The sequence below is a fragment of the Lithobates pipiens genome, unplaced genomic scaffold, assembly GCF_037356315.1.
Source record: "Lithobates pipiens isolate NorthernLeopardFrog02 unplaced genomic scaffold, aLitPip1_a1.2 Scaffold_8, whole genome shotgun sequence".
NCBI classification, from domain to species: Eukaryota; Metazoa; Chordata; class Amphibia; order Anura; family Ranidae; genus Lithobates; species Lithobates pipiens.
In genome coordinates, this window is record NW_027507903.1 from 107,226,610 (window position 1) to 107,239,883 (window position 13,274).

Sequence of the window (13,274 nt, forward strand, 5' to 3'; positions counted from 1 at the left end):
TTTTGTTGTAGCTCAGCGCGGTTTTTATGCCCAGCACTGGTCCCTGTGGGTCAGAACAGTGTGGTTTCTTCACCCAGACACCTGGGAGCTGAACGGCGCAGAACTCGGTCAGGTTGGTGAGTCCTGCATTGGGGGGGCCCCTCAGCCTGCAGCAGCTAGGAGGGTGGGACTATACACCTGCCCTAAGTCCCCATCAGGTGGCAGACAGGGTGGGTCAGCATGGCTTCAGAAACTGGTGTTTCTTCCCCTGAACTCCCGGCAATTGCAGCTGGATCGTCTGCAAACTGTGCAGTGCCTCTGGATGCTTTGTTGGCGGTCCTTGACAAGTTCATTGCCAGGATGGAGGCAGTGTGTGGGTAAAAAGCGGCCCCTGCCCCCCCCCCCTCCTGTCCTCAGGGGAGAGTGCTGTCTCAGACTCAGGCCCCGCTGAGACTGGTGGCCCCCTGTTCTGTCGTTTTCAGATGACGCTGACTAGGACCAATCGGACAGTGAGGATGATTACCCATCTGGTTTGAGCACTTATCACAGCTGTGTGTGATACCCTCAAGTTTCAGGATACAGCAGATCCCTCTGCTGATGTAGTGGTCCCTTTTGGGTCACGTAAGCTAGCCCGTGCACCTAAGGTGTTTCCGTATCTGACTTATTTAGATAAGTTCATATACAAGGAATGGGGTAGACCGCAACGGACCTTTTCGGTCTCAAAAAGTATGGCGGTGCGTTATCCCTTTGAGGAGAGCCTTCTTAAAAAATGGTCGGCTCTTCCGGTCGTGGACCTCCCAGTATCCAGGTTAATGTAACCACGATCCCGGTAGAGGGGACTCTTGCATTTAAGGACCCCATGGACAGGAAGGCAGAGGTAGTGGCCCATTGCTTGTTTATGGTTGTGGGGTCAGCAATGCAACCAGTGCTGGCCTCTGCACTTGTGTCACAGACACTTACTGAGTGGGCAAAACTTTTGCACTGTGAATTGGGGGAGCAACAGGCTTCTCCTGTCTGCGTGGAACTAGCAGACCAGTTAGTGCAAGGCCTTAAGTATGTTTGTGACGTGGCCCTGGATACTCTCCCTCTGTTATCCAGGGCTTCAGTGTCAGCAGTGGTGCTGAGGGGCCTGATTTGGCTAAAATGCTGGTCTGCGGACTAGGCATCTAAAAAAGCCCAGATGAATCTACCCTTCCTTGGTGAGCAGCTCTTTGGAGCCTCGTTGGATGACATTATTAAGAATGGCACAGGTGGGTAGAGTACCTTGCTCCCACAGAGCAGGAAGACTAAGGAGCCACGCCGCTCATAAACTGCTTTTTTGTCCGCCCGGGGCTTTGGCTAAATGTCCCCAGCCTGACAGGGCGACCTCTGAAGGACAAAAGTGTCCCTGGAACCGCAAGCCTGTGAGCAAAAGTGCTAACGCATGAAGGTTTGCCCCCGCCTGTCTCACGGGTGGGGGATCGCCTTCAGGAGTTTGCAGCCCAGTGGGCCTCTCGGTTGTCTGACCCAATGGGTCTGCGAACTGATTTCCTCTGGCTACAAGATAGTTCCTCTCTTGGCCACCAAACAGATTCTTCCCTTCTAGCATACCCTTACTCTCGGCTCGCCGGGAGGCCTTAATGGGGGCGGTAAGGGACCTGTTAAGTCACAGGGTGATAGTACCTGTTCTGGATTTGGAAAGGTTCCAGGGGTTCTACTCCAATCTGTTTGGACGTACTACCTTTTTGGGGACAACTATCTTGGACCTGAAAGCCCTCAATTGCTTTGTGAAAGTACAGAGGTTCAGAATGGAATCGGTTCGCTCAGTAGTCGCTGCACTCCATCAAGGGGACTCCCTGGTGTCTTTGGACATCCAGGATGCGTACCTGCACATACCCATATGCCTCCAGCATCAGAGGTTTCTGTGATTCACAGTTAAAGATGCCCACTACCAGTCCTGTGGCTCTCTTTTGGCTTGGCATCAGGACCCCCGAGGTATTGGCTCCAGTTTTGGTGTTGTTGCGACAATGCGGGATCGCGATTGTAGGTTACTTAGAAGATCTCTTCCTGAGAGCATCTTCTGCCTCAGAATTAAAGGAGGATGTGGTGATCACCATGCAAGCCCTGCAGGATTTTGGGTGGCTGTTGAAATCTAAAAAAGTCGGTGCTTATACCGACTCAGCGTTTGGCGTACCTAGGTTTACTGCTGGACTCCATGGAAGCGAGAGGGTTTCTCCCTTCAGACAAGCTGCAGACTCTCTGAGCCATGGTAAAACAGTTGATGAACCGCAGGTGGCCGTCGCTACGCTTCTGCATGCGAGTCCTGGTGCTCATGGTGGCCTCCTTCGCGGCAGTGCCGTATGCCCAGTTTCATAGCAGAGTCCTGCAGAAGGAGATCTTTATGAAATGGGACAAATCTCCATTGTCCGTGGATCGGCAGATTCGGGTGAGCCAGTCAGTCAGGGACTCCCTGCTTTGGTGGCTGAGATCCCCAGAACTTTGGTCCGGGAAGTCATACCTCTACTTTGGATGGTGATCATAACGGATGCCCGCCTGACCGGCTGGGGTGGAATACTGGGAGTACAGTCGACCCAGGGCCTCTGGTCGAGGGATGAATCCAAGTTGCCGATTAATCTGCTTGAGCTACGAGCGATCAGGCTTTGCCTCTCCACAGGGTCAATGAGACTTCGAGGGTGTCCGATCAAGAGCCAGTCAGACAATGCCACTGCGGTGGCATATGTCAATCATCAAGGAGGAACGACAAGCTCGGCAGCAGCACGGGAAGTCGCTCACATCCTTCAGTGGGCAGAGCGACATGTACCAGCCCTATCGGCCATTTACATCCCTGGAGTGGAGAACTGGCAGGCGGACTACCTAAGTCGCCAGATGCTGAACCCAGGAGAATGGGTGCTGCATCCGGAGGTGTTCAGGCTACTGTGCCTGCAATGAGGCACACCAGACGTGGATCTCCTGGCTTCCCATCTCAATCGGAAGGTGCCGAGATTCGTATCCAGGACAAGAGATCCTTGGGCAGACGCATCAGACGCGCTGGTGGCTCCATGGGGTCAGTACCGACTGATCTATGCCTTTCCTCTGATAAAGCTACTATACACATCTGCTTCGCAGAGTGGAGACCGAAGGGATTCCAGTAATTATGATTGCCTCAGATTGGCCTCGGTGCTCCTGGTACGCCGACCTAGTACGCCTGGTTGCAGATGCTCCATGGAGACTACCGATGCAAGAAGACCTTCTGTCTCAAGGTCCGATTCTCCATCCTGCTTTACCATTGTTGGTTTTAACGGCATGGCTGTTGAGAGCCAGGTGCTAAGGAACCGGGGCCTATCGGACTCTGTGATTTTCAACTATGTTGAGAGCACGGAAATCTTTTTCTTTGAATATATATCATCGTACCTGGAAGGCATACATCTCTGTGTGTGAGGAGAAAGGATGGCGTCCACGCACTTATTCCATTTCCAGGATCCTGCTGTTTTCTACAGCGAGGAGTAGACCAGAAGTTGGCTTTGAGCACCATTAAGGGACAAATATCAACCTTGGCTGTATGTTGTTTTTTTATTTTTTTTTTCAGCGACCCCCCTGGCATCTCACTCTCTAGTGAGCACCTTTTTGTTCAAGGGGTCTGACATGTAGTTTCTCCGGTGCATCTCTGGTGTCCCCCGTGGGATCTGAACCTGGTGTTATCGGCGCTTCAGAAACCGGCATTTCAGAAATTCCCTTGTTGACTTTTTCCCAGAAAGTGGTCTTTTCTAGTGGTCATTACATCGGCCAGGAGGGTTTCGTAACTGGCGGCCTTGTCCTGCAAGTCAGCGTATATGGATATCCATAAGGATAAGGTGCTGTTGAGTCCGCAACCTTCTTTTCTGCCGAAGGTGTTTTCGGTGTTCCACTTCAACGAAGATGTTGTGTTACCATCTTTGTGTCCTAAACCGACCCATCCTAAGGAGGTGGCCCTTCATTCCCTGGATGTGGTCCGGGCTCTAAGGCTGTATTTGACTTCCTAAAGGGAGTCGTGGCAGACAGACTCTTTATTCGTCTCTGTAGCTGGTCCGAAAAAAAGGTATGGCGCTCTTGTCGGCCACCATTTCCAGATGGATCAGACAGATTGTGTTACAGGCCTAAGCCTTGAAGGGGCAGGTGCCCCCCCTTTCCTGTCAAGGCCCATTCCACCAGGGAAATTGGAACCTCTTGGGCTTTCCGACATCAAGCGCCAGTCGCTCAAGTGTAATGCGCCGACTTGGACGTCCGTTTTACACTTTTAGAAAATTCTACAAGGTGGATGTAAGTGCATCGGCTGATGCCTGTTTTGACTGCAAAGGTTTGCAGGCGGCCATGTAATTTTGCAATTGCGCTTATTTATTTTCCCTTTTTTTTATTTATTTTTTGTAAGGAAATGCAGTTACTTTTGAATATAATGCACTGTTGCATTGTTAACTGCAAGTTCTGATGCGGATAGATAAGGTAGTGACTCCCCTTTTTAGGGAGCACTTCTGTTTTTTTTATGCTACTTCCCACCCCTCGTTATGACACTGCTTGGGGATGTCCCTATGGTCAAGAAGAAAAGAGCTGTGTCAGTCAGTGAACGAAATGGGGAAATAGGATTTTTGTACTCACTGTAAATCCTTTTCTCTGATGTTCACTGACTGACACAGCACCGTCCCCTCCTATTGATTACGCTATACTGCTTGTTGACGTACTGAGGCTGCAGGAAGCAGGCTGGGGGGTTATTACCGAAGGGACCGCCCCTTGGGCAGAAATATAAAGTTCTGTTTTTGTACATGTTAACATGTTCTGCCTAGTACTCTCCTGAAGGTGGCGTAACAACCCTATGGTCAAGAATAAAGGAGCTGTGTCAGTCAGTGAACTTCAGAGAAAAGGATTTTACGGGGAGTACAAAAATCCTATTTTTTCTAAATGTTGCAGCCTTGTTCAACTATGCTGAGATAACATCAGATTATTAGACTGAGATAACATCAGACTATTGATCGGTATCTGATTTGTGCTCACATTTGTCCATTATTGCCCCAGTGTTGTGTTCTACAACTCCAAACCATGGCAGACTGGAACAGAAATAGGCTATGGTCTTTTTCCATTGCTTGGCTTTAGTTAGCTCAGCACAATCATCGCATAACATTCTCCTTTATGCAATAAAGTCTTTTGGCTAACATTTTCTGCTTCCATTGATTTCAGCAGTGCAGCATCGTTTTAATTATACCTTAGTGCGGTGGGTCAATAAAGGATTTTTTTTCTTTCCTTTTTAATATGTTGATGGGTCTCAGCCTTTATAAAATTGATATGTAAATGGATCTGACCTTTCTTAAAGCATATTTTTAGAATGGCAGTTCTGATGTAGATTTCCTTTTTTGCTTAAAGCGGGGCTCAACAAATCCCAGGTAACCAGGGCTAAAAAAAGAAATTGAGTCCTTTCGCCTGGGCTGCAGCTCAAATGCTTCAATGCACCCTACCAAATATAGATATAATCTAAAATAACCCAGGCTCCGCTTGCCCATCTGCGGGACCGGCATAGCGGGTCTTGCTGGGTAGAGAGGAGAGCGGTACACCCATCCACTCTTCTCCCCTTGTTGTTCACCCAGAAGTGACAAGTATGATGTCACTTCTGGGTCCCTGTTGACAGGTTTCCTGGCCATGAAGGCCGGGAAAAAAGTAATGCAGTGCGATGTGCTTTGCAGCAGAAGAGAATCTGTAAAGCATGCAAGTAATCCAGGAAGTTAAGGAAAGGAATGGCCACAACATGAGAGGTTATTTTTCCTTTAAAGGGGTTGTAAAGGTAAAAGTTTTCACCTTAATGCATTCTAGGACATCCCCTTCGCCGCTCACACTGGCTGTTGATTGGCTACAGTGGATGAATTGAAAGCAGCGCCGTGTCATTGGATGTGATTGAAAGCGGCGCGCCGGGGGGGGGGGGGGGGGGGGTTGTGGGGCCGAGTGATACAGTGAGCGGCTACTGCCGCCAGCTATATCACGGGAGCGCACCCGCAAGCACTCCACATCATGCGAAGGAGCTCACATGAAGTTGGGGAGTCCTTGTGGGAGAGAGCCGCCGAGGGACCACAGAAGAGCAGGTTCGGGGGCCACTCTGTGCAAAACGAGCTTCACAGTGGAGGTAAGTATAACGTAGAACATGTTTGTTTAAAAAAAAAAAAAAATGCCTTTAGTGATCCTTTAAGGTTATATTGGATTGTCAAAAATAAGCATTTTCTGTATTATTATAATGCTGTTATAAAATGAAAGTAACCATATATTTTCTTTAAGATACAGAAGTTTCTGGCCCATTGTTGGCAATGGACCAGCCAAAGAGAGGAGGTAGGCGTAAAGGAAGGAACAAGATGGAGCCTCTGTCTGTGCATGCTTTGACTGAAACTGCTGTAGAAGAGGTCAAAACTCCTATGGATCTGGCCAAGGTATATGTACAAATCAGATTGTTATTAAAGCTGGTTTATACTTTTAAGACCTCATGCACACGGGGCATTTGAAAAAGCCCTTCTGAATGCTACAACTGCTGGCATATGAAAATGTAGAAAATGCAGCATACAAAATACTCAAAAAGCTGTGTATTGCACACACATTTATGCGCATATAGCATTTGTGCATAAATGCATCCTACTCTGGCCATTGGAATGCATTTACAGGTTTAGCGTTTATTTGCAATTATTCACGTTTAGACTTGATTAGGTGCATTTATGCGTTTTTACTTTTTTTAAGTTCCTGTCGAATGCACCTTTTTGAAGCCTAGACTCCTCAGACCAAGCAATGTTTTCCAGTCTTCTATTGTCTAATAGAGCCTGTGCCTCAGTTTCCTGTTCTCAGCTGACAGGAATGGCACCCGGTGTGGTTTTCTGCTGCTGTAACCCACTGTAGGGCTGAAACAACTAATCGATTACTATTTTCATAATCAATCAGCCAGAAGATTAGTTGGCCTGCATACAGAATGCGTTATTTGTTTACCTATAGTCATCATGGCCGAAATTGTTGGCACCCCAGAAATATTTCCAGAAAATCAAGTATTTCTCACAGAACAGTATTGCAGTAACACATGTTTTACTATACACGTTTATTCCATTTGTGTGTATTGGATCAAGACAAAAAAAAGGGAGGAAAATAAGCAAATGGGACATAATGTCACACACAATTCCAAAAATGGGCTGGTCAGAATTCACCCTCAACTTAATATTTGATTGCACACCCTTTGGATAAAATAACTGAAATCAGTCGCTTCTTACAACTCCATGTCTCCAAACTCGGCTCCACAGTTTTCTATTTCAAAATTGTAATAGTCGGCCAACTAATCGATTTATTAAAATAATCGTTAGTTGCAGCCCTAGCCCATTGCTTTCAAGGTTCAATGTGTTGTGCATTCAGACATGGTATTCTACATACCTTGGTTCATTGTAACGAGTTGTTATTTTGAGCTACTGTTGCCTTTCAATCATCTTAAGTCCGCCCATTCTCCTCTGACTGCTGACATCAACAAGACATTCTTGTCCACATAACTCCCAAATACCGGATATTTTCTATTTTTTCAGACCATTCTCTGTAAACTGCAAGAGATGTTTGTGCATGGAAATCCCAGTAGATGAGCAGTTTTTGAAATGCTCAGACCAGTCTGTCTGGCATCAACAACCATGCTATGTTCAATATCACTTAAATCCCCTTTCTTCCCCATTCTGATACTCGGTTTGAACTTCGGCAAGTCATGCTCGCCACGTCTAGATTCCTAAATGCATTGATTTGCTGCCGTGTGATTGGCTGATTAGTAATTTGTGTTATCAAATACCTGTTTATCTAATAAAGTGGCGGTAAATGTACATTGCTGCAGCACACGTAAATGCAGGGGTATATGTGTGGTGTAGCTCACTGCTATTTTTAATGATAGCCCAACGCAAATATACAGTAAACAGAAATGCACAAGCTCTTTGGCATACCACAATGCACAGTGCCAAAAATTGCTCAGGTACTTTAGTAATGAATTGGCTGCCATAGGACAACATTTGTCAGCACCATTTTTATATATATTTTTTCTTCTTTCCAGTTATAACTACAGGAGGCTTACAGTTGACACTTGGATATGTTTTATTTTTTGTGATGGGATAGTCAGCTGGGTTTTGGGTATTACCTCTTGACTACACCACCCTTTTTTTTTTTTTTTTTTTTTTTTTTTTTTTTAAAACCTTTCTATGTATCAAAATTTAGAGACCTGTCCTTTAACTCATATGATGTCTCTATCACGCTTCATCTGTGTGTACCTTATTGTGGTGCTTTGTCTATTTTATCATGTAATCAATCCCTTTTTATTTATTTGTCATCAGGCTCAGGAAACGGCCTCTCTCTCGTCTTCAAAAAAAAAACAGAAATATGTCAATTTGTTCACCAAAGAGGGACAGGACCGACTGACTGTGCTTATTCCTGGGCGTCATCCATGTGAGTGCCTGGCCCAGAAGCATAGGCTCATCAACAACTGTATGTCATGTGGACGTATTATATGTGAACAGGAGGGGTCTGGACCTTGTCTGTATTGTGGAAACTTGGTAAGAGTTTCTTATAGAAATGCATGGTGTTCATTATTAAATTCACAGTATTCAAGATAATTCCTTTTAAAATACTAGATGGATCACATTAAGACTCCATTCACACAGGGGCAACTTTGGATCCGACTTCAAGTCGCCCCTAATCGCCTCAAGTCGCGCTACATGTAAAAATCAATGTAAGTGAATGAGAGCTGTCTTAATGCACACTACTGAAGTCGCTCCGACTTCAGAAAAGGTTCCTGTACTACTTCAATCCGACTTCTAGGCGACTGGTACCCATTGATTTCAATGGAAGTCGCCTCCAAGTCAAATGCCCATCTACATTGAAGCGACAACGTCGCCTCTCTCATAGAATAATCCGCTCTTGAGGGGGATCTCCACGCCAAATTTTAAATAAAAAAATAAAAAAACGGCATGGGTTCCCCCTCCGGGAGCATACCAGGCACTTGGGTCTGGTATGGATTTTAAGGGGATCCTCATTTATTCGTTGTGGGAGTCCCCCCCAAAATCCATACCAGACCCTTATCCGAGCACGCAGCCAGGCCGGTCAAGAAAGGCGATGGGAATGAGCGAGCCCCCCCCCCCCTTGAACTGTACCAGGCCGCATGCCCTCAACATGGGGGGGTGGGCGCTTTGGGGAAGGGGGGCGCCCTGCGCCCCACCACCCCAAAGCACCTTGTCCCCATGTTGATGAGGACAAGGGCCTCTTCCTGACAACCCTGGCCGTTGGTTGTCGGGGGCTGCGGACGGGTCGCTTATTGGAATCCAGAAGCCCCCTTTAATAAGGGGGCCCCCAGATCCCGGCCTCCCACCCTATCTGAATAAGGGTTACATCTTACCCCTACCCATTCACATGGGGGGAAAAAGTGTCAATAAAAAACAAAAACAAACACAACACAGCTCCGGGGGTCTTCTTCTGACGTCGGGGGTCTTCTTCCGACTTCTCCGCACTGTTCGGCCTCTTCTCCCGCTCTCCGGTGTCTTCTCCCGGGCTCTTCCGCTATCTTCTTGCAGCTCTTTTACTAGCGGAGGAGCCCGGTCTCCTCCGTCCTTCTTCCCTCTTCCCTCTTCCCTCTTCTTTCTTCTGACGTTGACACAACGTTCTCTTCCGCTGTAATGGCTTGAGCGACGTGCGCGGAGACTTATATAGGTATGGGGCATGGTCACTGGCTGATGTCACACGGTGAACCCGTCCCTTATGATGTCAAGTCCCAGGGCATGCAGGGACTGTGACATCATAATACCTATTTAAGTCTCTGCGCCCGTCGCACAAGTCATTACAGTGGAAGAGAGTGGCGTGTCAACATCGGAAGAAGAGAGAAGGGCGCAGGAGACCGGGCTCCTCCGCTAGTAAAAGAGCTGCAAGAAGATAGCGGAGGAGCCCAGGAGAAGAGGCCGAACAGTGTGGGGAAGTCGGAACCTGTGTGTCTGTGTGTGTGTTGTGTTTTTTTTTTTTTTCTTTTTTAATTGACACTTTTCCCCCCCCAGGTGAATGGGTAGGGGTACGGAGTCAAGATACCCCTTACTCATTCACATAGGGTGGGGGGCTGGGATCTGGGGGCCCCCTTATCGGAATCAGGGAGCCCCCTTTAATAAGCCCCCTGCCCGCAGACCCCGACAACCAATGGCCGGGGTTGTCGGAAAGAGGCCCTTGTCTTCAACAACATGGGGACAAGGTGCTTTGGGGTTGGGGGGCCGCAGGGCACCTCACTTCACCAAAGCACCCACCCCCCCATGTTGAGGGCACGCGGCCTGGTACAGTTCAGGATGGGGGGAGGCTCTCACTCGTACCCACCCCCTTTCCTGACCGGCCAGGCTGCGTGCTCGGATAAGGGTCTGGTATGGATTTTGGGGGGACCCCCACACGTTTTTTTTCGGCATAGGTGGGGTTCCCCTTAAAATCCATACTAGACCTAAGGGCCTGGTATGCTCCTGGAGGGGGAAGTCATGTCCAAGTTGCCTCCAAAAGTCGCGTGTTGCCCCTGTGTGAATGGAGTCTAACAGTTGCTGAATTGATTAATTAGAACATGCAAAAGACTGGACCTTTTAAAACCTACAAACACAGACAGCACTCCGTCACAATAAAGGAGAGAAAAGTCCATGTTCATTTGATGACTAGGGAACATCAGAAACAGGTGGATGTCAGGCCCTGGAAGCTCCTGGTAGATCTGAGAAGCATCCCTTTTAAGCATGCAAAGGAACAGAACCACCGGGCGCCAGGTTACAAACCGATAAAATCACCAATTTTTTTAATGTGTACCACACTTGCATATAAGAACTTGTATCCTGTTAGTTTAACAAAGCCACCCTGACAGGTTTTGTATCCCTTCCCCTCTGGACGGGCTAGCTTTTAAAAAGGAGGCAGGGGGCTCAGAAGTGCATTGTGGCCCGCCTGTTCAACTGTCACAGCTTCTAGTGCTTGTCCATTGAGAGGGCTAGAGATGCTGCTATTCATTTCCATCTCTGTTGGTTTTGTCTATGCCCCTGCAGCCGATCATTGGTCCACCTTGACTGCTGTTCTTTATGCATCTTCCACCCCGGGGATTGGTGAAGTTCTTATATGTAAGTGTGCTACACATTAAAATTGATGATTTTTATCTATTTGTAATCTGGTGCCCAGCTGTTCTCTTCCTTTGCAAGAGACTAGAATGCATTACAAGCAATAAGCAGCCTTTGCTTAAAGCAGTATATTACCAGTTACAAATACTTTTGCAGAACAATTTGATTCACTAATAAATTAAGAGTATTTACTGTAAGGACTCATTCACACAAGGCCTACTAAAGCATACGCCCATGGAGGGCAGTGTTTACCCACATGGAGATGCACGGGTTTTGTATGCAGTCCCATTGATGTGAATTTGGATGTACTAGCTTCACGGACACACACTGCTCCCAATTTGATGTTCGTGTGGGTGCACGGTGCAAAATGCTGTGTGTGTGTGTGTGTGTGTGTGTGTGTGTGTGTGTGTGTGTGTGTGTGTGTGGTAACCACTAAAATAGTGCATTACTGCAAGCCATGTTAAAGTTATTGTAAAGCTTAATTGTTTTAATAAAAAAAAAAAAAAAAAAAAAAAAAAAAAAAACATGTCACACCTGCGCTTTGCAATAGTTTTGCACAGAGCAGCCCCGATCCTCCTATTCTGGTGGTGCTCCTGGCTCCTCCACTCACTGATGAGGCCTGATAGGGGGCACTAATAGGTGGCAATGATGATGAGGCACTGATTGGCAGCACTGATGGACAATCATTTTATAGTAATTCTATAGAAATAATACCTATTGATCCTGCTATTATGGTCCTTTTTTTTGTTTTGGTGTGACAATGCTCTGTCTTTTTCCTGATTTGTTCTCCTCCTTTATTTTCACCCTGTCATATGTGCTTCTGCTTGAGGCTAGAAGTGGCAGTGCCAGCACTCATGCAGGTATGTTCCATTGTTTTCACCCTTACGAAGTGAGTACATGTAGACAGGTGTGGTTGAAAAGCGCAGAAGGAGATCCGCACCACTGAGATGCAACAAGATGAAAAATGGTGAAAACCCTATTTTCTCAAAAAAGAAAAAAAAACTGTTGTTTTGAAATGCTGGAAGCGGACACATCCAGAATATAGGTTCTCTATTTAAGTTCTACGATCCTAGGAAGTAGTAATGCTATGGACATTCTGTCATGTTACTCCTTATTGGTGTGAGAAACCTTCCATTATAGTTCTATACAGAAAGAGAGGGCTGTACATTGTGTGTATATTTTATACTGTTAAAATTTTTTGTTTTTTTTGTGCCACATACCTTAGGTTTGCACAAAGGAAGAGCAAGATATTTTAATGAGAGACTCAAACAAGAGCCAGAAATTAAGGAAGAAACTAATGGGAGGTAAGGTAGATTTTGCTTGGTATAATCTCTAAAGCTTACCATATAGTACATGTTAGAATCTTTGCCTTTTGGATTTACCATAATTATGTAATATGAGTACCTACTTGAAACTAATGGACCCATCTTTATTCGATCAGGCAGGCCCTTGCATTACACATTCAGCACTCTACTCCTTGAATGGGGAAACCTCTTCAACAGGACAAGTCCAGTTAAATGTTATTTGCTACTAGCTCTAGTATGAGTATATAATTTACTGTCCGCTAATGTCGTAAGTTAAAGTCAGTAACAAATTTCCATTACGTATGATCTGCTCACATGTAATTCATTATATTTCTTTGTGGTAATACCTATTCAATTAGAAGAAAACGCTGAGTTTAGTTAAATAATGGCCTGGATGAGTGGATAGAATTAAAAGTATATATCTGCGTGGCTCAAAAAAGGTGTAAAAAAAAATAAATAAATAAATAAATAAATATGTTAGTGAACTCTTAAAGAAGCTGTGCCCAAAAATAGAAAAGCAGAGAACCAGTCAGAAGTTTTGCCTGTGATCTTGCTGCTTTAGCTTGTTATTGACTTAAATGTGACACTGGGGGTGATTTTACTAAGAAGCCATTGCACCAGTTCATACGTCAATTGGTGCACCGGAAAAGTCATTTAATCGAACTGGCGGACATTGATGCGCAAATAGCGTTAAGAAATGCCTGCATATGTAAACTGCAACTGTCGCTACGGTAACTGCAGGTTTTCTCATTGATAATAGCACACACCCAATAAAATTGGTTACTATCATCTCATTTGATGTGTTTTGTTAGGCAATTAGTAGGTGTTCTCAGTGAATTAACCCATTTGATGCTAATCTCATTCCTATCACTTCTAATATATCTTTGAAAAT

At 46.0% G+C, this 13,274-nt stretch overlaps 1 protein-coding gene across 3 annotated transcripts in view; it reads left to right on the top strand.

The window, feature by feature from the left end:
• TRIP4 (thyroid hormone receptor interactor 4) overlaps positions 1-13,274 on the top strand; it is an 84,450-nt gene that overhangs the window by 25,788 nt on the left and 45,388 nt on the right. For 2 of the 3 annotated variants that reach the window (XM_077472884.1, XM_077472882.1), the window contains exons 3-5: positions 6,247-6,395; positions 8,301-8,519; positions 12,304-12,382. In XM_077472884.1, the coding sequence (XP_077329010.1) occupies positions 6,247-6,395; positions 8,301-8,519; positions 12,304-12,382 (447 nt within the window). The remainder of the gene's footprint in view (positions 1-6,246; positions 6,396-8,300; positions 8,520-12,303; positions 12,383-13,274) is intronic. The other variant, XM_077472883.1, reaches the window with a different exon arrangement.